The sequence below is a fragment of the Esox lucius genome, chromosome 1 (genome assembly GCF_011004845.1).
Source record: "Esox lucius isolate fEsoLuc1 chromosome 1, fEsoLuc1.pri, whole genome shotgun sequence".
Classification (NCBI taxonomy): Eukaryota; Metazoa; Chordata; class Actinopteri; order Esociformes; family Esocidae; genus Esox; species Esox lucius.
The window spans coordinates 28,548,860-28,575,267 of record NC_047569.1 but is presented as its reverse complement, the minus strand read 5'-3'; the positions used below and the strand labels follow the sequence as shown (position 1 = coordinate 28,575,267).

Sequence of the window (26,408 nt, the reverse complement as noted above, 5' to 3'; positions counted from 1 at the left end):
TCACAAATTACACAGAAAAGTGGTAGCGTAAAAAAGAATGACACCTTGTCACAGGTATTATGAATATACCCAGTTTTACATTTATTAAAATAGTTTTATAAAAAAAATACTGTAATTTAACATATCTGCTGAGTAAACACTTTGGGAGATGTTCTCTCTTCCCTGATCAGCATAGAGGCTGTTAATGCTTCACAAGTCCTTGTTCTGTTTTTGTAGTGGTTAGTATGTATGTATTTATGTATGTCTTGAACTTCATATATTGTACATCAGACTTGGAAAAAAATTATTCATAAAAACTTACCAGGACAGTTTTCTGTCACTTACCACAGAACATCAGTTGTTACGATGCTTATACATTTTTGTCAACCACAATCTCACTTGTAAAAACTCTTTCATGTCTCCTAATGACATCAAGCACTTACCGTAAATGGTTGAACTATGCAGTTTGGCTTTGGAATATTTAAATAGCCAGATAAAACATTGCAAAACAAACAGATCTGTTGACTAGGAAAGCAGGGCTATGGTCTTCGTATTCCCAATCATTCATCATGCAGTCCAATGGAATGATTTAAAACTGAGGACTGAGACGGCTGGATGAGACCACTGAGACGGCTGGATGAGACCACTGAGACGGCTGGACGAGACCACTGAGACGGCTGGATGAGACCAATGAGACGGCTGGACGAGACCAATGAGACGGCTGGACGAGACCACTGAGACGGCTGGATGAGACCAATGAGACGGCTGGACGAGACCAATGAGACGGCTGGACGAGACCATTGAGACGGCTGGATGAGACCATTGAGACGGCTGGATGAGACCAATGAGACGGCTGGATGAGACCAATGAGACGGCTGGATGAGACCATTGAGACGGCTGGATGAGACCATTGAGATGACATTCACCGTAAATGTATGTCGGCTCAAAAACTAAAATAACGTTTCAACAGCACCACAATGCAGATCTTAAGCACTACGAACTGATTTGAGCCCTCAGCCCATCTTTGACAGCAGTACGCGTCCTTAGATCTTCGACAGCAGTACATCTCTGTCTGCCCGTGTGGAACCTGGGTCCGTGTGGAACTTCAGTAATGGTATACTTTTATCTGGTTGTTGTCATCCAGGCTCAGCTGGACCAGTCCGTTCTTACCGGTCCGATAACGTGTGAACAGAGGTCTGGTAAAAGCCCGTCAAGAAAATCTACGGATTGAACCAAGTTCTATCATAAGTCGTGCAATTTCAAGTGTGTGTGTAAGGGGGAGCATTTTCATGAAAGGATACACGTTGGGGTCTCTCCTGCGTGTCTCCAGCCATCTCTTGTTGCCGTCAATGAGCCCCTGTAACCGCTGGCCATCCAACTCCACCGACTTAGGCTGCAAGGACGACAGACTACGAGCCTGCTCACTAACACACGCGCACGCACACACGCACACACTGTGTAAGACAACACTAGAAAGGGTTCAGTGACAGTTTAAAAGATACAGGGAGGAGATGTGTCCGTCATTTTCATATTCACCTTGCAGGAGTGTATCCTGAATAAAGCGCATTGTTCCTCAATGAGCTGATGGCTATCGGCTGAGCAGGAGCCCCTATAGAGGAGGCGTGGTCTTGTTAATCTATTCAAGCGACAACTGAACGTACCTAACCATACACAGGCACTGAACACCGTGTTCCTTGGACAACAGAATGACATAAAGCACATTTAAAATAAAAAATATTTGATATTGACTTACCAGGGAAGAGCTTGGCCCAGCGACTGTTGAGTAGGTCCTCAGAGCCCCGTGGCTGGCTGCAGGTGCTGTGGGGGACCCATGCCCAGGAGGGCCCAGACAGGGGCATGGCGGTGGGGGTTCGAGGCTGGGAGAGGGGCTGGGGCAGCGGTAGAGGATGGTAAGGGGTCTGGCGTTGGGTCAGGGCACCCAGGACAGTGTTGAGCTGGCCAGAGATGTGCTGGAGGGACTCGGCTAACTGCTGCACCTTGGCCGGGACTGTGGGATGACCACCTGGCGAAGGGGATAGAAGAGGTTAGGGAGACCACAGGATGACAATCTGTCTCACCTGGGCGGTCATGGGAGTCTCTGTCTCAACTGGGCGGTCATGGGAGTCTCTGTCTCAACTGGGCGGTCATGGGAGTCTCTGTCTCACCTGGGCGGTCATGGGCGTCTGTCTGTTTTAACTGGGCCTTTATGGCTGTCTGTGTCTCACCTGGGCAGTCATGGGCGTCTGTCTGTCTCACCTGGGCGGTCATGGGCGTCTGTCTGTCTCACCTGGGCTGTCATGGCCATTACTGGCACTGCTCACATCTGATTCTGTCACATCAAAGGCCACCTTCCGGTCAGCCATGAGTCTGGACAGTTCATCATAGCTGGGCTGAGGGGATAACTAAACCAGGAAAAGAGTAAAACACAGTTACACCTCAGCTCCACTATCACTGATTTAGTTTTGGTGTAGTAGAGGTTTAAGTCAGATGTAGTATGTGTGTGGCTTAAGTGAAGTACAGGTAGTCATTAACGGTTTCATAGTGTGGTAAGAATGCACCTCGGCAGCCACCGAGCTCTCCAGCTGTTGGAGTCTCTCCTCTTTCCTGCGCAGCAAAGTGTTCCCCCTCTGAACCGCCAGCCTCAGCTCCTCCACATCACTGGCCTCCTACAGAGGAGGAAACCAGACACACAGACAGAGGGAGTGAGACAGAGAGCTCAGGGACAGTTATACACAGGGGTCACTCAGAGGTCATTAGGTTAGATTCTAGAAGGGAGGCCAACTTACACGTACCTGCTTCAGGCTCCTGTATATCTCCTGAGTGGCCTGGGTGTGGCTGGCAGCGTCTGGTTCTGGACCAGAGCTTGAGTGGGCCTGGGCTTCCTGCAGCGCTGCCTGTCTTTCACTCAGACGACCACTCTCCCTCTCCAGGAAGCGCCGGGCCCTCTGCAGGGACAGCCCCTCAGAGGAGATGTACTGACGCAAGCTGAGGGAGGGACAGCGAGAGTTAAACACACATGCAGATCAGTCAGGACAAGAGGACGCAACACTCACACACAAAGGGAGACATACTCGTCCAGGCTGCTGTCGCTGGAGGGGACAGGGGAGACGGGCGGCTCTTCCAGGTCGTCCACATGCAGCCCTCTCTCACGTCCACTAGATGGCGCTTCCTCGTGCTTGCTCTTCTTCCCCTCCTCTTCCTCCCTCAGTTCTGCTCTGTCAGGTCTGGTAGGAGGTTTCCTCATCTCCTTCTGCTCCAGATCACTGCAACACAAGATGAGGCAGACATCATGTCCCCGGGCTGGTGTGTGTGGGTTTTACTGCACCATTGAGGATAAAATGCCAGCACAAGGATCAAGAAAAGCAAAACAAGGAAGAATCCACCTTCTGGTGAAAATTTGCACAACTTTTGGGCTAATGGGTTTAGGATACATTTTACAATTTGAGTTTGAGTATTAAAATGGGAATCATTGGTCCCGTCTCCAAAAAGACAGAAATACTTAAAATGTGTGTTTGTGTACCTGACCCTGCGAGTTAGGCGATCACAGCGCTCCTGTAGCAGCTCCACCTTGCTCTCCAGCCGGTCCCGCTCCTCCTTCACCCTCCGACTCTCCTCCTTCACTTTATCCCTGTCCTTCCTTGCCCTCTCCATCTCCTCTCTGGCATTGTTCCTCTCCTCTCTCACTCTCTCCATCTCCTCTTTTGCTCTATCCCTCTCTTCTTTTACCTGCTCCAAATCCTCCCTCAGCCTGTCTCGCTCCTGCATCACTCGAGACAGAGCCTGAATACACATCACAGACAGTATCAATACCTAGAACAGGACCAAGACATGGTGATAAATCACATTTATTTTATAAAGCCCTTTTTTACATCAGCAGATTTCACAAAGTGCTTATACAGACACCCAGCCTGAACCCACAAAGAGGAAGCAATAAGATGGTGAAGCCCAGAGGTTAACTAGCCAGGCCCCAGGTAGACACGATAACAACATGTGGACACTCACCTCTATTCCTCTGTCCAGCTCCTCCTCTTCATCTCCAAGCTGCTTCCTCCTCTTCTTCAAATGTGCTTCCTGAAAAGAGCCAAACATACATATGTCCTTTCATCAAGAGAGACCAAATACACTTCTGACTGTATTGGTATCTGACTGATAACCAGCTGACTGTATCGGTATCTGACTGATAACCAGCTGACTGTACCGGTATCTGACTGATAACCAGCTGACTGTACCGGTATCTGACTGATAACCAGCTGACTGTATCAGTGACTGACTGATAACCAGCTGACTGTATCAGCGACTGACTGATAACCAGCTGACTGTATCAGTGACTGACTGATAACCAGCTGACTGTATCAGTGACTGACTGATAACCAGCTGACTGTATCGGTATCTGACTGATAACCAGCTGACTGTATCGGTATCTGACTGATAACCAGCTGACTGTATCAGCGACTGACTGATAACCAGCTGACTGTATCGGTATCTGACTGATAACCAGCTGACTGTATCAGTGACTGACTGATAACCAGCTGACTGTATCGGTATCTGACTGATAACCAAGTGACTGTATCAGTGACTGACTGATAACCAGCTGACTGTATCGGTATCTGACTGATAACCAGCTGACTGTATCGGTATCTGACTGATAACCAGCTGACTGTATCGGTATCTGACTGATAACCAGCTGACTGTATCAGTGACTGACTGATAACCAGCTGACTGTATCGGTATCTGACTGATAACCAAGTGACTGTATCAGTGACTGAATGATTGATTGTTTAATTGACTAAGAACCAGTTGAGTGTAAGAGTGAATGACTGGTTAATGAACTAATAACCTGGCTCTCCAGTTCTCTGGCTCTCAGCTCCAACTTGTCCCCCAGCTCCTGAATCTCCGCCTCCTAAAGGACGACATGTTGAGGGATAATATGGTGTTGATATTCAGTGAGAGACTTTGCAGGTGTACGTTTATTTTAGGCAAACAGATTAGGGTAAAGGCTAGAATGGGAGTTTGAGATCAGGTTTAGGGTTATGGTGTGTGGGTGTGTCTCTCCTAACCCTGCGTGTGTGCGTCTGACGGATCATCATGAGTTGGGTTTCCAGATGTTTGCGGAGGTTCTCCAGCTGGGTGCTGTGGGCAGCCAGAACCCGATCCCTCTCCTCCTGTAGAGAACACATCAACCGCTCCCTTTGACCGGCCTCCTGGTCGGGACACATAGGTGCGCACACACACACACACACACACACACACACACGCACACGCACACACGCACACACGCACACACACGCACGCACACGCACACACACGCACGCACACGCACGCACACGCACACACACGCACGCACACGCACACACGCACACACGCGCACACACGCACACACACGCACGCGCACGCACGCACACGCACGCACACACACGCACGCACACGCACGCACACGCACACACACGCACACACACGCACACACACGCACACACACACACACAGAGACAGTCACACACACAGACAGGCACACACACTAGGGGTGTCACGATATACTGTTATTGATAACTGTGATATTCCAAAAATTTAATATTGATATCATGTTAATAATACATATGATAATATCGTATTCACTAAGCAAAATCCTCTCGGTTGTTCGATACCTTATTCATGTCACCTATAGACAAACGATGTAGGTGCCTAAACAAGGAGACGGGACCTATGTACTGGTGTTGAAATCAACTCGTTAGCCCCACTAGAACCCCCGGGAGAGATCCGGAGAGATGCGCCATTTTCGGCCATTCACATGGTTAAAAGTAAGTTGTGTTTTTTCAAAAACTCCTCTAGGTTTTTCCATAGCTTATTCATGGACATATGATGCATGTGTTTAAACTACGAGTCTGGACCTATACACTAGTGTTTGAATTAACACCTTTTCGTAGCCTAGGCAAACATTTTCTGTATTTTTCCAAAACCTCCTCTCGGTGTTAGGCCTTGTGTATCTTTTATTTATCAGTTTATCTGGTTGCCTTTTCACTATCCATTAAGTATAATTGTTCATTTTGTATGTTTTATTTGTACTGTTATGGTTACAGACTCTCCATACTCCAGACTTTCCCACCTCCATACATTCTTATTTTGAGTGTAATTCATCTGCCTAAAAAGAAAAAAAAAACTCCCAGTTGAAGATGAATTGGGTTTCACAGAGCAGAAAGGATCAAGTTGTCCCACATCATGGTTTGATATTAGTGGGTGTCCCGTCCACGCCTCTTGTACTGACCTTTGAACTGTTTCTCACCTGGTCAAGATGCTTCTCTCTGATAGAGTTGAGTTCTCTGCGGTGGTCGTCTTTGAGCTGCTCCAGTTTCTTGGCGTGTTCACGCTGCACTTCCTCCCTCACTTCCTGAAGCACTTCTCCCAGCTGTCAGAGGTCACAGAACATCACAACACGCAAACTATATTTACTTTAATGTTTAGGCAGTACGGGTGAGGTTTAGGGTTAAATTAGACTATTGAGGAGAAAGTCAGGGATTAAGAAATAGGGAACATAGATGACTGGGTTTTTGGTCTTCACAAGGATAAAAAACACAAGTGTGTGTGTGTGTGTCACCTCTCTCTGGTACTCCGCCAGATGTTGCTCTGAACTACGAGGACTCTTCATTTCTCTCCACCTCTCACTGACACTGCTTCTCCCCTACAGAAACACAATACAACAGAACACTTGGTATCAAGCAATACCTTAGACTTGCAGACAGACAGACACAGAAAGAAAGACAGACAGATACAGAAAGACAGATGAAAACATATAGATACAGACAGACAGAAAAAGAACACTAGTATCAATCAATACCTGGGACTCCCTTTCTCACCTCCCTCCTTACCCACTCTCACCTCTATCATCCCCCATCAGCTCCCCCCCACATTCAGTTCCCCAAACCATTCTCCCATCCATCCTCCCAAAATCTCACCTCTTGTTTCAGGGAGCTGAGTTGCTCCTCCCTTTCACCCAGCAGTCTCCGCCTCTCCACCTGTAGCTCCTCCTCTGACTCTAGCCTAAGCCTGTCCAGGTCCTGCCTCCTCTGAGCCTCCAGTCTCTCTAGCTCCGCCTCTCGCTCCGCCTCCAGGAGGGCACGTAACTTCTTCAGCCCCACCTCGCCCTCTTCCCTGACAGAAACAACAGACAGAGAGGTAGAGCTGGGTTGCTATAGCTACATGTGTTACAGAACAGCCTTGGTACAGGACGGTTATGTGTGTGTGTGTGTGTGTGTGTGTGTGTGTGTGTGGGGGGGGGGGGGGGGTTGTAGGAGTAGTAGAGGATGTTGACCTGAGAGTGCGTTCCTGGTCCTCCCTCTCCCTCTGGGCTGTCTCCCTGAGCTGATGCAACCTGCTGTCACTCTCCGCCCTCAGCCTGCCCTCCTCCTCCACAACCCGACTCTGGAGCATCTGTCTCAGGCTCCTGGGAGGCCCATCAGGACACACACACACCAAATGAACACAGACACACACCAGCTGGTGAGATAACGGGCGTGGTCACATCCTGATACTAACGAACCCATCAGACATGGTGAGATAACGGGCGTGGTCACATCCTGTGACATCATGACACTAACAAACCCATCAGACATGGTGAGATAACGGGCGTGGTCACATCCTGACACTAGTGAACCCATCAGACATGCTGAGGCACATCAAGGGCCAGGAGCATCATCATGGCGACGCCTACCTGACCTTCTCCTCACTCTCTTCCTTCAGCCTCCGTTCTTCCTCCTCCTCCTGCCTCCTGAGCTCTTCCAGAAGGAGGCGCATCTTCTCCTGCCTCTCCCTCAGCGCACGCTCCTTATGCTCCTCGATCGCCCTCTCAGTCTCCCTCCTCAGTCTCTCTTTCTCCTCCTCCTCTTCTGTCCTCCTGTCCTCCTTGTGTCTGAGGGACTCCTCCCCTTGGTGGACATGGGGGCTCCTGGCCAATCGACCTCTGGAGGTGTCAGGCCGCTTGACCCCAAGGGTCCCCGGGACGCCCAGGCTGGCGCTGACCCCCTCGGCACGTGGCCGGTGCGCTGAATGGGAGGAGACTGTGTCCTGTTGGGATTCACCGGGCCGGCTGGGGGGCCTTTCCTCCACTGCTGGGTCCTCCATGCCTGCAGCTTGTAGACGCCTGTGGAAAGAGAGCGGAAGGAGAACGATATAGGCCCTGACAGAAAGGATTGGTCCTAACGGAAGGAGAGTGAGGGAGGAGAACGATATAGGCCCTGACAGAAAGGATTGGTCCTAACGGAAGGAGAGTGAGGGAGGAGAACGATATAGGCCCTGACAGAAAGGATTGGTCCTAACGGAAGGAGAGTGAGGGAGGAGAACGATATAGGCCCTGACAGAAAGGATTGGTCCTAACGGAAGGAGAGTGAGGGAGGAGAACGATATAGGCCCTGACAGAAAGGATTGGTCCTAACGGAAGGAGAGTGAGGGAGGAGAACGATATAGGCCCTGACAGAAAGGATTGGTCCTAACGGAAGGAGAGTGAGGGAGGAGAACGATATAGGCCCTGACAGAAAGGATTGGTCCTAACGGAAGGAGAGTGAGGGAGGAGAACGATATAGGCCCTGACAGAAAGGATTGGTCCTAACGGAAGGAGAGTGAGGGAGAACGATATAGGCCCTGACAGAAAGGATTGGTCCTAGCTGCAGACCACTCAGAATACAGGACCAGAATTAGGGTCAGGTTCGGAGGGCATTGAAGGGAGTGACACGGACTCCTTACCTCTCCTCAGACTCTGTTCTCTCCTTCTCTTCTTCCTCCTCCTGCACTGTATTCCATTTCAACTCCCTCTCTTCTTCCTGGGAACATTTTTTTAATGTGTACAGCAAAGTTGACTTCAAACTATTTATGACCTGTTTATGCCACTCTGTAAAAGACAAAACAGTATAACCTGTCCCTCCTCAAACACTGTAACATGAAGACTGTAGGAAACCAAGTGAGGAAGGACAGTGACTAGCTGGGGACGAAGGAGGTGAAGAGGATGAGCGGGGTGTGGAGTGAGGAGGAGAAAGGAGAGGAAGTGACATACTTGCGTGAGTGGACTAATTGCTGGGGAGAGATCCTTCAGGTCCAGGAGTTTATCTGAAAACTTAGAGAGGAATCCAACCAGGCTGTTAGTCCTAACTGAACATCATCCAACCAGGCTGTTAGTCCTAACTGAACATCATCCAACCAGGCTGTTAGTCCTAACTGAACATCATCCAACCAGGCTGTTATTCCTAACTGAACATCTTCCAACCAGGCTGTTAGTCCTAACTGAAAATTATCCAACCAGGCTGTTATTCCTAACTGAACATTATCCAACCAGGCTGTTAGTCCTAACTGAACATTATCCAACCAGGCTGTTATTCCTAACTGAACATCATCCAACCAAGCTGCTATTCCTAACTGAACGTCATCCAACAAGGCTGTTAGTCCTAACTGAACGTCATCCAACAAAGCAGTTATTCCTAACTGAACGTCATCCAACCAGGCTTTTATTCCTAACTGAACATCTTCCAACCAGGCTGTTAGTCCTAACTGAAAATTATCCAACCAGGCTGTTATTCCTAACTGAACATTATCCAACCAGGCTGTTAGTCCTAACTGAACATTATCCAACCAGGCTGTTATTCCTAACTGAACATCATCCAACCAAGCTGCTATTCCTAACTGAACGTCATCCAACAAGGCTGTTAGTCCTAACTGAACGTCATCCAACAAAGCAGTTATTCCTAACTGAACGTCATCCAACCAGGCTGTTAGTCCTAACTAAATGTCATCCAACCAGGCTGTTAGTCCCAACTGAACGTCATCCAACAAGGCTGTTATTCCTAACTGAATGCTATCCAACCAGGCTGTTAGCCCTAATTGAACGTCATCCAACAAGGCTGTAATTCCTAACTGAACGTCATCCAACCAGGCTGTTAGTCCCAACTGAACGTCATCCAACCAGACTGTTAGTCCCAACTGAACGTCATCCAACCAGGCTGTTAGTCCTAACTGAATGCCATCCAACCAGGCTGTTAGCCCTAACTGAATGTCATCCAACCAGGCTGTTAGTCCCAACTGAACGTCATCCAACCAGGCTGTTAGTCCCAACTGAACGTCATCCAACAAGGCTGTTATTCCTGACTGAATGTCATCCAACCAGGCTGTTAGTCCCAACTGAACATTATCCAACAAGGCTGTTATTCCTAACTGAATGCTATCCAACCAGGCTGTTAGCCCTAATTGAACATTATCCAACAAGGCTGTTAGTCCTAACTGAACGTCATCCAACAAAGCAGTTATTCCTAACTGAATGCCATCCAACCAGGCTGTTAGTCCTAACTGAATGTCATCCAACCAGGCTGTTAGTCCCAACTGAACGTCATCCAACCAGGCTGTTAGTCCCAACTGAACGTCATCCAACAAGGCTGTTATTCCTGACTGAATGTCATCCAACCAGGCTGTTAGTCCCAACTGAACATTATCCAACAAGGCTGTTATTCCTAACTGAATGCTATCCAACCAGGCTGTTAGCCCTAATTGAACATTATCCAACAAGGCTGTTAGTCCTAACTGAACGTCATCCAACAAAGCAGTTATTCCTAACTGAACGTCATCCAACCAGGCTGTTAGTCCCAACTGAACGTCATCCAACCAGGCTGTTAGTCCTAACTGAATGTCATCCAACCAGGCTGTTAGTCCTAACTGAATGTCATCCAACCAGGCTGTTAGTACCAACTAAACATCATCCAACAAGGCTGTTATTCCTAACTGAACGTCATCCAACCAGGCTGTTATTCCTAACTGAACATCATCTTCATGATGATAACATCTAGTTGAAAAATATAGTAAGCATTATGAAGAAGCTATTAGTTTAGTAACATTTTGTCAATCCATGAGAAAGTACCTTGACATCAGCATCTGTTGAGGATGATGCCACTTCAATGTGCTCGCTGGCCTCAGACTCCTACAGCAAACACAGAGTCATCCACGTTAATAAGACATACTGCCACCACCTACACTCAACACAGAGTCATCCACTTTCATAAGACACACACACACACCCATATACACACAATCACACACACACACACACACACACACACACACACACACACACACAGAAACAAGAGATGCATGCTGCTATCCTCAGTAACACACCCAGTCACACACACACACACAGACAGACACAAACACATACAACTTTAAAGACTGGTAGGGTAAAGTGTATACAACAGCCATGGGCCAACACACTGGACAAAATACACAAAGTCATGGAGGGCAGAGATAGCATAGGACTGTCTAGGGGGTAATCAGAGGACAGAGCTAAAGGATAGGACTGTCTAGGGGGTTGTCAGAGGACAGAGCAAAGGATAGGACTGTCTAGGGGGTTGTCAGAGGACAGAGCAAAGGATAGGACTGTCTAGGGGGTTGTCAGAGGACAGAGCAAAGGATAGGACTGTCTAGGGGGTTGTCAGAGGACAGAGCAAAGGATAGGACTGTCTAGGGGGTTGTCAGAGGACAGAGCAAAGGATAGGACTGTCTAGGGGGTTGTCAGAGGACAGAGCAAAGGATAGGACTGTCTAGGGGGTTGTCAGAGGACAGAGCAAAGGATAGGACTGTCTAGGGGGTTGTCAGAGGACAGAGCAAAGGATAGGACTGTCTAGGGGGTTGTCAGAGGACAGAGCAAAGGATAGGACTGTCCATAGGATATGACGGTCTACAGGATTGGACTGTCTAGAGGATTGGACTGTCTACAGGATAGTACTGTATAGACTAGAGTACAGGACAGTCTAGAGTACAGGACAGTCTACAGGATATGACTGTCTGTAGGGTATGACTGTCTGTAGGATATGACTGTCTACAGGATATGACTGTCTACAGGATATGACTGTCTAGAGTATATAGGACTGTCTGTAGGATAGTACTGTCTACAGGATAGGACTGTCAACAGGATAGGACTGTCAACAGGATAGGACTGTATAGACTAGAGTACAGGACAGTCTAGAGTACAGGACAGTCTACAGGATATGACTGTCTGTAGGATATGACTGTATAGTCTAGAGTACAGGGCTGTCTACAGGATATTGCTGTCTGTAGGATAGGACTGTCTGTAGGATATGACTGTCTACAGGATATGACTGTATAGTCTAGAGTACAGGGCTGTCTACAGGATATTGCTGTCTGTAGGATAGGACTGTCTGTAGGATAGGACTGTCTACAGGATATGACTGTATAGTCTAGAGTACAGGGCTGTCTACAGGATATTGCTGTCTGTAGGATAGGACTGTCTGTAGGATAGGACTGTCTAGAGTACAGGGCTGTCTACAGGATATTGCTGTCTGTAGGATAGGACTGTCTGTAGGATAGGACTGTCTAGAGTACAGGGCTGTCTACAGGATATTGCTGTCTACAGATTATGACTGTCTACAAGATAGGAATGTCTAAAGCAATGTTTCCCAATCCTGGTCCTTGGGACCCAAGGGTTGCACGCTTATGTTTTTGCTCAAACACCCACACAGCTAATTCAAGTTTAAGACCTGATAATAGGCTGATTACCTCAGTCAGGTGTGTAAGTGGTAGGGCAAAATTTAAATCAGGTGTGTAAGTGGTAGGGCAACATTTAAATCAGGTGTGTAAGTGGTAGGGCAACATTTAAATCAGGTGTGTAAGTGGTAGGGCAACATTTAAATCAGGTGTGTAAGTGGTAGGGCAACATTTAAATCAGGTGTGTAAGTGGTAGGGCAACATTTAAATCAGGTGTGTAAGTGGTAGGGCAACATTTAAATCAGGTGTGTAAGTGGTAGGGCAACATTTAAATCAGGTGTGTAAGTGGTAGAGCAACATTTGAATCAGGTGTGTAAGTGGTAGAGCAACATTTGAATCAGGTGTGTGAGTGTTGGAAAACAAAAAAACTAAAACTAAAATGTGAACCCCTTTGGGTCCCGAGGACCAGCATTGGGAAACACTCATCTAGAGTTTAGGACTGCCTGGAGTATAGGACTGTCTAGATTATAGTCCTGCCTTCAGGACAAGACTGTCTTGGGCGTTGTCAGACGATAGGACTAAAATGACAGGACTAAATGATAGGACTGTCTAGGTTAGTTTAGAGGAAAGGACTGTTTAAAAGGCTAGTATAGAGTTTAGGATAGTGTTAGGGTTTGGGTGGAGGCTTAGGGTTTGGTCAAACTGGCAACGAAGGGACTAGAATATTCCAATCCAGTCCTCAGGAGCTCAGGTGCTAGACGCTCAAATGGCTGGAGGTTTGGTGGGCTGACAAAGACTGAAGACACCAATGTGAAGTGGGGGGGCCATAGGAGGCTGGCTGCAGCACGGTGGGGAGCTGGGACACTAACAGCCCCCGGGAGTGGATTGGTGTCTTCTTCGGCGGAGAGAGGGGCAGAGGTGGAGGTGCGTGCAGAAGGGGGAGCACACAGGTCAGGGGTCACGACATGGTCAAAGCTCACCGAACCCCTACCTCTGCTGGTACAGGTCTTTGTTTGGACAGACTCTTCGTCTTCCTAGTGCATACCACCATTTGGTCAATTCTTTTCAGGTCCGCCAGCTTCTTCTTCTGCCCCTTCGATGTTGCTTGAGCCGCTTGTGTTTGGAATCTCTCGATCACTTCCTCTGAGCTTGTGAATATTTCCGATGTCATTGCCCCTGGCTTGGTTTTAAAGCAGTGTTCCACGGTCTCATCGCTATCTTCTTCCAGTTGGGCTCTATTACTTTCTTCACTTTTGCTTTTAACACACCTCTCCTCGTCACTGCTCACTTGTCCTTTGCTTGCTCGTTTTAAACTCAAGGAGCATCGCTCTAAGACTTTATCACTTTCCAGCTCTTCTTCGCTTTGTATACACATCTCCACCCCCTCCTCACTCTCCATCTCTTTACCCTCCTCTTCCTCAATTTTTACACACCTCTCCACCACTTCACTCTCTCCCTCCTCAACCTCCTCCTCACCCACTACAACCTCCTCCTCCTCACTTTTTACACACTTCACCTCCTCACTCTCTCCCTCCTCAACCTTCTCCTCACCCACTACCTCCTCCTCCTCCTCACTTTTTACACACCTCTCCACCACCTCACTCTCTCCCTCCTCAACCTCCTCCTCACCCACTACCTCCTCCTCCTCCTCTTCCTCACTTTTTACACACCCCTCCACCATTTCACTCTCTTCCTCCTCAACCTCCTCTTTGGCCTCCTCCTTGCCCACTTCAACCTCCTCTTCCACACTTTTTACACACCTCTCCACTACTTCACTCTCTCCCTCCTCAACCTCCTCCTCACCCTCTTCTTCGTCACTTTTTACACACCTCTCCACCACTTCACTCTCTCCCTCCTCAACCTCCTCCTCACCCACTACAACCTCCTCCTCCTCACTTTTTACACACTTCACCTCCTCACTCTCTCCCTCCTCAACCTTCTCCTCACCCACTACCTCCTCCTCCTCCTCACTTTTTACACACCTCTCCACCACCTCACTCTCTCCCTCCTCAACCTCCTCCTCACCCACTACCTCCTCCTCCTCCTCCTCCTCACTTTTTACACACCTCTCCACCACCTCACTCTCTCCCTCCTCAACCTCCTCCTCACCCACTACAACCTCCTCCTCCTCACTTTTTACACACCTCTCCACCACCTCACTCTCTCCCTCCTCAACCTCCTCCTCACCCACTACAACCTCCTCCTCCTCACTTTTTACACACCTCTCCACCACTTCTCTCTCTCCCTCCTCAACCTCCTCCTCACCCACTACCTCCTCCTCCTCACTTTTTACACACCTCTCCACCACTTCACTCTCTCCCTCCTCAACCTCCTCCTCACCCACTACAACCTCCTCCTCCTCACTTTTTACACACCTCTCCACCACTTCACTCTCTCCCTCCTCAACCTCCTCCTCACCCACTACAACCTCCTCCTCCTCACTTTTTACACACCTCTCCACCACTTCACTCTCTCCCTCCTCAACCTCCTCTTCGACCTCCTCATCCCCATTGTCCAATGCTTCCTCCTCTTCACTTTTCACACAAATCTCCAGCACCTCACGTTCTCCCTTGTCAAACTCCTCTTCTACCTCCTCCTTGAAACTCCTCCCAACAACTCTGTTACTATTCTCATCATCTTCTGCCGCCTCCCCCACCTCTATTTCTTTTACTTGCTCTTTTTTCCTCTTTGTTGCCTCTGCTCCTTCATCACCAGTTTCTTTCATCTTTTTAATTCCTATACTTTTAACACCACTCTCGACTTGTACATCACTTTCCCGCACCTGTCTGTAATTCCCTACTTCCTTTTTGTCATCTACTACTTCTATTTCCTGTTTGCCATTCTCTACTTCACGTTCATAATCCTCTGTTTTTACTTCCTGTTTCTCATCCTTAAATTCCAGTTTGTCATTTTCTTCTACTTCATTTTTTACACACCTCCTCCTCAGTACCTCCTTTTCTATCACTTCATCACATCCTTCCTTCTCCACCCCTTTCCTGTCATTTCTTGTCCACTCTTCCTCTTCATCACTTCCTACCTCCTTACCCCCTTCCTCCAGATCATCCCATTCTACCTGTTCACTGATCTCATCCTCAACATCCTCGTCCTCTCCAGACCACCTCTCACTCGCTTCTCTCCGATTCTCCTCCTCACCTCCTTGCTCCTCAGTCACACTCACTCTTTCCTCTCCCCACTCCTCCTCATAATCCTCCCCGTCCCTCTCCTCCTCCTGACTGTCTCTCTCTTTGGCAGACGGAGGGTCTGGGGAAGGGGGGCAGAACCCTCTGCTGCCCGGCGGAGAGGAGTGGAGGTGATGTCCATGAAGGGAGTCCTTGGTTTGAAGGAGGAGGATTGTGGTAACCCGGAGAGAAGACGAGGGGGAGGCGTTCACAGACAAAAAGAAAGAGGAGGGGTGACAGGGAGAAGACGCAGGGATCTGAATGACATGCGAGTCGGTCACGTATCACGTGGGTAATCAACAGAAAAACAGTGATGACAACACCGAAACACCACAGAGACCTGAGACAGAGAACATAAAGACACGCCACACAGAAAGACCTCCAACGGTGACCCAACTCAGACCGCAAAGCAGTAACAGTGACAATATGAGGACAGAAGCACAAAGAGAAAGATGCAATGACAACCGCGACCAAAGCACAGCTCCCACCGACATAACAGCTGGACAACCAGGGGACAGACAGACACAAGAACCAAAACACAGGGTTAGTGTCTCCCATACACACTCCCACACACATGAAAAATGACCAGACACGTTACGTTGGAATCAATAATGATTTGTTGAAATGTGTTCAAGAGAAGCAGCGCTGCGTGGTGCGGTCTTCCTCCAGACAGACAACAGGGACATTAAAGCAGCTTGAATTGATGAAGAGAAAGAGAAAGGGATGAAAAGGAAAAAGAAAAGGAGTGTCGGTAACAGACCGATGCAGAGTCAGACGTTTGTTACCTGTTGACTGGGTGGGTCAGGGCTGTGCTCCCCAGAGAGTGCCAGGTCCTGCAACTCTGGTTCTGTTCTCTCCTCCGGTGGGGCTGCTACACTAGCTTCACTGTCCTGTTGGGCACACAGAACAACACCGCACACACACACACACACACACACACACACACACACAGAACACAAACACACAGCTGAGCCTAAATCCATTATGAAGAGGTGATATTCAAAGTAGGGGGAAAGCCCTGATGGCTGTCCCATAATAAAGACATCAGGTTATGTAATGGGTATGATGTGTCTTCAGTTAACAAGTGTGAAAATATTGATCGGTCTTGTGAAATAAGTGTGAAATATGAAAGGGCAAGCTGGGCATGAATAAGGAGTTGTGGTGGACTGAGCAGTGTGTGTGGAGTTGTGGTGGACTGGGCAGTGTGTGTGTGTGTGTGTGTGTGTAGAGCGTAGAGCTGAAGATGATGATGTACCTCGTACTGCAGACCTCCACCTAAGGCGTCCAAATCCAGGTGAAGGTTCTGCAGCAGTCTGGCTGAACCGCGGCGACTCTGCAAACGGCATCAGATTATATGTCTTTCACCTAACTTACAATTCACAAATGATACACTTTTATTCTCAGACAAGTCCTGCTTCCCAGCGCGCTGAAGAAGGCTTGTCGTTACCGGCTGAAGGACTGACCGGCAGATCTTCCTCTGAGACGTCATCCTCAAACCCAGGCAGAGACAGAGACATGCGCTCCTCCTGCCGTCCTCCCAGGAGACTGGAGCCCAGGCTGGAGAGGGGACCCTGGAGGGGGGGGGGGGTGATTTGAATGATCAAGCACTCATAGCAGCTCACCATAAGCATTATGGTATTACATGACGTCTATTGCTGTCGTACCCCGAGGGAACTCTTCAGGGGCTCCAGGCCTCCAGAGCTTCCAAGGGACCCCCTTATGGCTGGACCATCAAGACCTCGAAGAGGCCCAAGACTCCCGAGGGGTCCCAACGGCGCTTGAAGGGACCCAAGGGCCGAGCTCAATGACTGACAGACACAGAGAGAGACGGGCGGGTCAACAGATATCACGCGGAGACAGTGGTCAGGTTAATGGTTATCATCACGAATCACATTCAGGAATCGTAACAAATAAAAGCTTTCAATGGAGTCAATGGAATGTGGTTCCTCCTGTCCCAACGATCTCGGGTCGTTCCTCTAGCTATCCTTCTCCTAAGACCCTGTCCTTCACATTAACCCCTGTTTAAAGACCTGTGGTCTGCCCTTCTACCTGCTGGCTCCCTGCATCGTCCTGCCCCGCAGCACCAGTTGTGGTCCGTCCTGTCACCCGTCTCCCGGCCAGGGGGGAGGGGGGCGCCGGCCCAGGGCAGAGAGGTGTCAGGTGGGGGGCCAGGTCCTGCTCACTGTCCCTGGCATCAGGTAGGTGAACCGCTGGACTTAACTTTCCCTTCTGCTTGGCTTCACCACTTCCCTCATATGTTCCCATCGTCACAGCCCCGGCCGGGCTGGTAGCCTGTCCCTCCACCTCTTCCTCATCCTCCTCTACCAACACCTCCAAACTGACGCCGAAATCACTTCTGCCCTTCCGCTGCCTCTTGAGACCGGCGCTCCATTCCGCAGGCCGCCTCCATTCCACCAACTCCTCAATGACCAAGCCCCCCCCCTCAACACCACCGTGACGGACGGCCTCAACTGGGCTTGGCGTGCCCACGGCCCTGCCATTGATCCTGGGGGTGTTGGGGGGTTGGGGGGGGTCGGGTGAAGGCGGAGTCTTTGGAACTGGTAAGGCTCCTGAGAAGACAGGGGACGGGCCCGGGACCTCCTGAGTGTCCACTGGACCCTTAATGGAGCACAATGACCCATTCAGGGGGGAGAGTGGTGGGACTGCCAGGGGTAAGACTCCCTGGGAGAGAGGGGGGAGGATGGACAGACAGGAGACTGGAGGGAAGCGGGTGGGTCCTGCACTAGAGACAGTCAGTGAGGATAGACAGGGTCCCTGGGATGTGACACTGGCCATGGCTGTCCCTGTCTGGTTCTCCATCCCTATCTCTACAGACTGGTTAGAAAAGATTATTTAAAAAAATGACCCGGGACCACTCAGATGTTTATAAGTTCTACATCAGGAGGTGTTGTGGAATTCTGACCACATTGGCCTTATTTCTATTATAAACGGGCTACCAACGCAATTAGTAAAATGTTCTGTTTGGTCACACCTGTTGTATAGGACTTTGAGCCAATCAGCCGTCAGAGGTTCCGACCATCCATTTTACAAAACAGATTAACATCGACAACAATCGCTACATCAGCATAACTGTATCACCTAGCAACTCAGAGGCACACAACCAATCATAACCATGTGTGTCTGTTAATGACCAATGAATGTGTGTGTTCTGGACCATTCAGCAAAGCCACTCTGATGGCATCATCCTTGTGCTTCCTTCACTTCCTACTATTTACTTCCCTGCTGTGCCTCAGTGGCCAGGTGGAACAGTTGTGCTGCTTGGACATGACTTGGAGCTCCAGGTATCTACACACAGCGGAAATACAATGTGCCAAGGTATCTATGAGTCACTGTGTCATTGTGTTAATAACATAAACAGGCCCACTCACTCCTGGTGGCTTCAGGAGCTCTGGGTCTTTCTCCTTCTTTTTCTCCTTCTTCTTCTCCTTCTTGTCTTTCTTCTTCTTCTTCTCCTTTTTAGCGGCAGTGGCGGGGGGCCCGCGGGGCTGGGCGCCGGTCCGTTCGCGCTCCTGCTTCACCAGGCTGCGGTATTGCTCATCACAGGGGTGGTCCCAGGTGGACTGGCCCGAGGAGAAGTTGAAGTAGTACACGTCCCCCGTCACGTCCTGACTGCGAGAGGAGGGGGGAGAGGAGGGGGGAGAGGAGGGGGGAGAGGAGGGGGTCACTTCAGCACCTCAGAGCCCAGAAAAGGGAGAAGAGACCAGTGAGCATTAAAACAGGCATGACACTGACACATGAGAAACCACTGACTGAACTAGCCCAGCTACAATAGGGAAGACTTTAAGACGAAGAACGATGTGGAGAATGCTGGGATCCCTTGCTTTTAACAGGTAGATTGTAGGTTTGTCAGGGAATACTAGGCGATCTACAGCTGTTGTTACTAAGGGCCAGAGATGGAGTCAATGTCCTATGTCCTGCAAAGCTCACTTACTAAATGTTGTGCTTGACACACCAGGTAAGCACAATAATCTCCACAAGTATGAAAAGGGGTGCGCTCACCAGTGTAAGGTGCTCCGGATGAGAGTGTCTGCTAAATGACTTCAATGTACAAATGTAATGTTAATGAAAACTGTGGAGAACACAGCGAAGACATGGCTAAACCATGCCAGAGAAGGCTGACAGCAGCAATGACTACACACGCCGCTGAAATCGGTCTTTCGGTCCTATTTCGAACAATCACATCAGATAATGACAGGTCTGATCTGATTGGTCAAGACACTTAGTGAAACAAATATCTGAATTGGGCTGCCTGTGTAGCAGCACATGCTAGTAGGACCAGCTCTGTTTGATTAGTGTTCATGTGAAGTCTCTATACGTTATCTGTCCTTTTATTGAAACGTAATAGTGAACAACACTGTAAATACAGAACATACTTTTATGTATGTCAATGTGGGATTAGCCAAAAGAGCTTCAGCAGTCAGCAGATATGTTCACCGTCCACATAAATTCACCATTCAGGTGAGCACAGTTTTGTTTTGTGGTTTAAATACACGCAGACCCTGAGGGGCTGTTAGTGGGAAAACCTTTGGTGTGGCTTCAAATGTCTTATTCAGTGAAAACTTCCACAGGCATCAGTGATGACACCTGAACGATGACACCAGGTTCAGACTCCATCTCTGGTAGGGCGGCGGAGGCCTGTCTGCTTACCATGGTTTCCATTCAGGAGGCAGTGGGGCCACAATGCCTTCCCTGGCCAGCCAGAGGAGCTCCGGCTCCCTGTCGGGATCAATGCCAATCTCTCTTGCGTACTCGTGGATCTCTGATGAAAGAAAGCAATTGGGAATCTCTATGGGTAACGTAACATGTCTTGTCTCACAGCCAAACTAAGCGAGACTCCCATGAAAACAGAGCATCACTTGGTTTTGCGATGTGTCTCTGTTTTTCCTGACTACCTTGTTCAGAGGGGATATAGTTCTCATCATAGTCCTCTTCCAGGATCAGCTGATCTCCAATCTGTAGAGCAGCGGCTGTTGTCATGGTTACTATGGGGAGGGGGGGTTGAAGAATGTAACATTTGTATAATTTCAAACCTAGCTAGATACTTTAACTCATTGTTTAAATGAATGACATTGGACATCTACTATTGTACATCTATACATACTGGAAGTAAGATAATTGTCCATCTAGCTAGCTAACTATGAAGATATTCTAGCGAGTACAGTAATGTCAACGTGCACTGTAGCTACAATGAAACATGTTTAGCTAGCTAGGTAACGTTATTAACTCCCTTGGCTAAATTGTTACATAGCTGGGCGATGTAGACGAAAGAGTAGGGTCACATCACAGTGGAAAACGATTAGCTACGTTAGCTAGCGCATCAAAACCATAAGTACTTTTGACGTCAGATAGCTAGTTGCTAGCATAGCTAGCTAGAAACTTCCACTTCGACAAAGAACGTATGATTTACCTACCAAATTACAGGTTTTCTCCTGTCCCAAAAAAGGACAAGATCATTCCAAACAATCAAGAGCGATTGTTAACAACATTTTCGATCACAAATTAGGAAAACAACTGCACTGGTCGTGCTAGCTATCAAAATAAACAACAACAGATATCAACACTGAATCCGCTGATGACGGAGCTCCCAGGATCTAGGGACGCTTTAGTCGGTTTCCGGTTCTAACACCCCTAGCAACCACTAATGGCCCGCCTACCACTAGACATCTCGCGGTAGATTGGTCAAAAGTGCTACAGAGAACACCTCTCATTGGACGTTATCACCGCCCCTCAAATTGTTACACTGTTCGGTACAGTGTACCGTATAATCCCATTACAGCAAGTAATCTCTTTATAGCAAGGACAGAGTTATATCAGTGAGCGTACCTCTATCATCATGGACACCTTTCTAAAAAAAAGTTTCACCAGGCACTCAAGGCAAAATGTACATATGATCCGGCGTTTAGGTCGAGTAGCCCAGCGCAATGTGGATATGCTGTGCAGTTTATGTTTAGGCAAAAATACGCTTTCAATGCACAATGTGAACATCTGTAGAAAAGGTGTCCAATTGCACGCAGGAGCCTGTCTGCAATGCCAGTATTTAGTTGAGCAGGAAGGGCCCTGTCTACATAACATCTGGTGGCCTCGGCATGCAGGACCCCTTCTGTAGATAATTACGGATCCCAGCATACGTTGTCTTGTCTGCATTTATCTAGGGGGCTGCACATCTTGACTCTTGAGTCCATGTGGGCCTCTCCATGGCAGTTGGCCCCAGTGCAGTCCAATTGCTTGTACTGTCTGACCCGACTGTCCAGTCCCATCACAACACATTAAATCAATTTCTGCAAGTGCATTAGGCATGTTGGTCTCTGTGAATCCATGAATCAGACCTTTTCAAAAGCACAAAGCCTAATGATAAACTAAAATAACTAAAATATCGAATTGTTGCTACAGGATGCTGATTGTAGCGCAGCACATTTATCTACCATAGGGTGGCAGCAATCAATCAGTGACCAATCTGGTTTTGCTGCTTAGCAGAGACCTCGACCATCGCATTTTATCGCAGTTACAGCATCCATATTAGGAACATTATCTTTCCTCCCCAGAAACTCAGTTCTTCCTCCTACTCAGTCATCACCCCACCCCCAGTCAAACGTCACCCCTCCCTTGGTCAAGTATCCGCTCTCGCCTGGTCAAACAACACCCTGTTTAAGCTTTAGTCCTCCTCTGGTCAATCGTCAGTCCTCCTCCAGTCAATCGTCAGTCCTCCCTTTGTCAAGGGGGCTGGCTATTGACTAGGGGAGGACTGACGATTGACCAGGGGAGGACTGACGATTGACCAGGGGAGGACTGATGATTGACAAGGGGAGGGTTAACGATTGACCAGGGTAGGGCTGACGATTGACCAGGGTAGGACTGATGATTGACCAGGGGAGGACTGACGACTGACCAGGGTAGGGCTGACGATTGACCAGGGGAGGACTGATGATTGACAAGGGGAGGGTTAATGATTGACCAGGGGAGGACTGACGATTGACCAGGGGAGGACTTATGATTGACCAGGGTAGGGCTGACGATTGACCAGGGTAGGGCTGACGACTGACCAGGGTAGGGCTGACGACTGACCAGGGTAGGGCTGACGACTGACCAGGGTAGGGCTGACGACTGACCAGGGGAGGACTGACAATGTGAAGGATGCTTCTGTGTGCCATCATCATAACCCTTTTTCACCAGCCAATTTTACGACGCGCTCCACGTAAAGCTGCAGACCACGAACTAATTACCCATTATGCAGCGTTTGGCCAAGGCCGCAGAGAATTTGCGCAAAAATGCTGCACACAAACAATGTTATGCTATTGCGGCTGCCCTTCCGTTAACTGGAAGACGATTTCCATACAAACACCCAGGTATCGACGCGGAAAGTCTAGCATACAATGTGGCTTCCACTTTTCCTCTTCGGCCTGAATAGGGCAACGGGTTCCACGGGCTGTAGGTTTGCAGGACTTGGTCTTCTGTTGTTCAACTGTTAAGAGCCCGGTGCCTGAAATGGTAGGGCTGTGAGCACATTTTCTCACGGCAGGCCAATACAGTGTCCGCTGAATGACTTGAATGTACTGTAGATCTGTTTTATCGAATAGTCCAGTGTCTGTCCAAACTGAAATATTCGGAAAACATTGCAGACAAGGTTTGAGTTCACAATCAAATGAACTTGATTACCATTAAGATGTTAAGAGTGTTGTTCACGGTTGTTGCTGTCAAAGAGGCAGCAAAATGTACAGACTAAATAAGGTGTGTGTATACGTATGGTTTGTCCCCAGTATTAGATGTATTTTTGGAGATTAGCGTCTTCAATATAATTTAGCGTGCATAGAATCTCTATTATAACATATTTTACTGTTTTGTTTATCACTTTGATACTTTTTCTGAAGAATGTGGAGATTTTTTACACAATCAAAAACAAAACAGATCATCAAAAGTGCCTTTAACAAAATAACAACATTTAGACACATTTTACATTGACTGAGTAGAACACAAACTCAAATAACCAATGTTCCGTCTAGAAATGAATTTCACATTGAAATACATGATGTTAATACAAAGTACATGCATACATTTGATAGGATTTTCTTCTCTATTGCAGTAAAGGTAAGGAATATAATATTGATGATAGAACAGGGTTATTGAAGCCAGTTTCACTCCATTTTTTCATTGCAACCCTCTAATCAGGGACTTATTCAGACTTAAGACACCAGGTGGGTCCAGTTAATAATGAGGTAGAACAGAAAACCAGCAGGCTTCGGCCCTCGTAGGGTAAGATTTGAATACCCCTGTGATAGAAGATGTCTTCATTGATTAATACACTTTTGATTATGGGACTGAATTTATGAATGGGTAGTGGACCGTAAATATTTGGACTAATATGAAAACACGGTGATTACTCTACCAGTTTACATTCAGCACTTTAAAGAGTCATTTTGAAACATGTAATTATTAGTTTTTGGATTAACTCTTTGTTACAATGATTAAATTGAGGGGATTGCATTATGTTTCGGTTTGATGACTTAACCATTGTTCTTAACTCATTGTTTTTTGCAAACACCTTTTGGTTGGATCAATGATCTTGTGGTGAAAGATGTTTACAAGCCAAAAGAAAGCACAATCAGTGGTGGAATGTTAGACTATACTGCAGCTGTGTTACAAGTGTGATGAGTTCAGAGTTTTGTACTAAGAGCTTTGAAAATTACCACATGCTATTGATTATACAAAATAATTAAAATAAAGTGAAGTCATAAAAACATAATGGAATCTTCTCAATTTAGTCATTGTAACAACCAATTAATCCAAGATGAAATGTTCTTATGGACTGGGAGCATTATTGTCCATCTTCTATTGTTGAGATGTCTCAAAGATTGTAATCATAGTAAAACATGTTTATAATATTTGTAAAATGCTTTAAATTTGACATAAGAAATCTTAAGTTGCATAATAAAATGAAAAATAAAATGTTGAAATATATAGTTTTATGGTTGTTTAAAGCATGTTAAAGTCTGGGAGAAAACAGTAGGCTAACTGCTGAAAATGTGTCTGCTTTACGAGGCCCAAAATTGTGAAGCTCCTGGCATATCAATTAGACGGCATGAGAACCTAAAACCCAGTTGGCGAGACTGGTTAGGTTTGTGTAGGCATATTTATTTAATGGCTGTAGAAAAAACTCTGTTTATTTTAATGTTAACCCTCCCTTGGTTTTTTCAGCAAATCCCTAATTTAGTGTCTGCCAAATCTGAAGCCTTATAAATAACAACAGTCAATGTTACAGTTTAAGATGTGTGATAAAGTTTGCCAGTTCTTTGCAGGACAGTGGCATCTATGAACTTGGCACTGGTGAATTTGGACCCTGACATGGGCAATGCTTCAACTCTGTGTTCTGTATTGGGTATTGTGTAGGAGGAGGCTTGGCCTGGGTCCTAGGTGAATGCCCCTCTATTCCCAGTAGTGACAAGCTTTAATACATAAGCACAGGCCTTGGAACTTAATGGACAATAACACTGCTAAACACACAACCCCGTTTAGAAATGTGACTTGTGGCATTTTTGAGTTCTTACACTTTGAGAAAGTGAGAAAATCACAAATTACTTTTACGATCAATGCATGTATCGGGAAGGGAGATTTTGCTTTAATGCTGAGTGGCTTACAAAGGACTTAATAGTTGGACCGCTGATTAGCAACCATAAATTCGAGACAGTGAACCTCAGCTGGAGATACGTCAGCCCCACTGTGAAGTGTTGGAGGCCAGGTTGTCACCACAGTGTCCTTATTCACACTCCACATATGTTTTATGTGGTGGCTCGGGGTGTATTCACTCGGCTTGGCAACAGAAACGTTTTGTTTGTGGAACAAAACCACCCCTTAGTGCCTTCGTATGCAACCCTATTTCACCCTGAAGTCTCCATTTTGCCAGGGCAACATCCTCAAGAGGTTATCTGAGTGCTGTTTGGATGGTCTGCGTCTAATCTCTCCACACCGATAAACATACAGTATACAGGGGAATTCAAATCTCTCCCACCTGGCCTCTGACAGACGTATGGTTGCGACACAGCAAAGATCAGTCACTAAGGAGGAAGGGGCCGGCATTCTGCCCTGCGGTCATTTCTTGTGAAAAACCTCCCCTGCTGGTTCCAAGCAATGCTCAATCACAGGGACAGCTGAAGGAGCAGACCAAACAACTTGACCTTTGAACTAAGACGAGTGAAGTAATGATTGGCCGAATAAGTATTTACAGCAGATGGCGATTATACCCAATGCAGTATGACACTGTGAAAATAGCCCCGACTTTAGGCCTAGTTAGGTCTGACATTATCATTTCGTAAATGTAATCAAATACCGTATCCTATCATGAAATACTCAACTGAATATTTGTTCCAGTAAATTTGTAAATTATTTTGATGAAGTCATAATGGCTCAGTAATCTAAATAGCCGCCTCTCTCAGGATATAGATTTAAAAATGCAGTGCAATGATAGCAGTCTCAAAGGTTGTTAAGATAACACTCGGTGGACATCATTCACTGGTCAGCACAGCTACAGATGCTGCATCCTAATTTGATGATTCCTTTTGTTGACGGACCTGATTTGCCATAACAGAAAATTTATTGAATAATATGAAATAATCACTTTACAATTCCTGTTGCAGCAAGATAGTTTTCCTGTTGTAGCAAACTGTCTCAAATTAGGATTTTACATCTGTAATACAGAATGGAGTTCTAATCGTCCTGTGTTTCTGTGACAGTCTGACATCCATGCCAAAAAAAACAATCCTAACATGACCACGT

The 26,408-nt window shown here is 47.4% G+C and overlaps 2 protein-coding genes across 2 annotated transcripts; both read right to left on the bottom strand.

Moving 5' to 3' along the window:
• Positions 1-57: 57 nt before the first annotated feature.
• LOC105011304 (centrosomal protein of 164 kDa) lies at positions 58-18,443 on the bottom strand. The gene is made up of 25 exons (XM_034293550.1): positions 17,673-18,443; positions 17,288-17,431; positions 17,087-17,194; positions 16,879-16,956; positions 16,409-16,513; positions 14,867-15,880; positions 10,865-10,924; positions 8,710-8,786; positions 7,682-8,110; positions 7,283-7,414; positions 6,927-7,122; positions 6,569-6,652; positions 6,257-6,379; positions 5,037-5,180; positions 4,817-4,879; positions 3,982-4,050; positions 3,500-3,759; positions 3,051-3,242; positions 2,772-2,964; positions 2,538-2,645; positions 2,267-2,381; positions 1,733-2,002; positions 1,516-1,588; positions 1,281-1,403; positions 58-1,175 (listed from the first exon to the last, which is right to left on the bottom strand). The coding sequence occupies exons 1-25, from the start codon at positions 18,441-18,443 to the stop codon at positions 1,085-1,087; spliced, it is 5,022 nt and encodes a 1,673-aa protein (XP_034149441.1). The 3' UTR covers positions 58-1,084.
• Positions 18,444-18,914: 471 nt separating this feature from the next.
• On the bottom strand, positions 18,915-21,234 carry LOC117594512 (centrosomal protein of 164 kDa-like). The gene is made up of 4 exons (XM_034292347.1): positions 21,056-21,234; positions 20,537-20,626; positions 20,292-20,403; positions 18,915-19,253 (listed from the first exon to the last, which is right to left on the bottom strand). Exons 2-4 carry the CDS (start codon positions 20,619-20,621, stop codon positions 18,971-18,973), a joined length of 480 nt encoding a protein of 159 aa, XP_034148238.1. The 5' UTR covers positions 20,622-20,626; positions 21,056-21,234; the 3' UTR covers positions 18,915-18,970.
• Between the last annotated feature and the right edge of the window lie 5,174 nt (positions 21,235-26,408).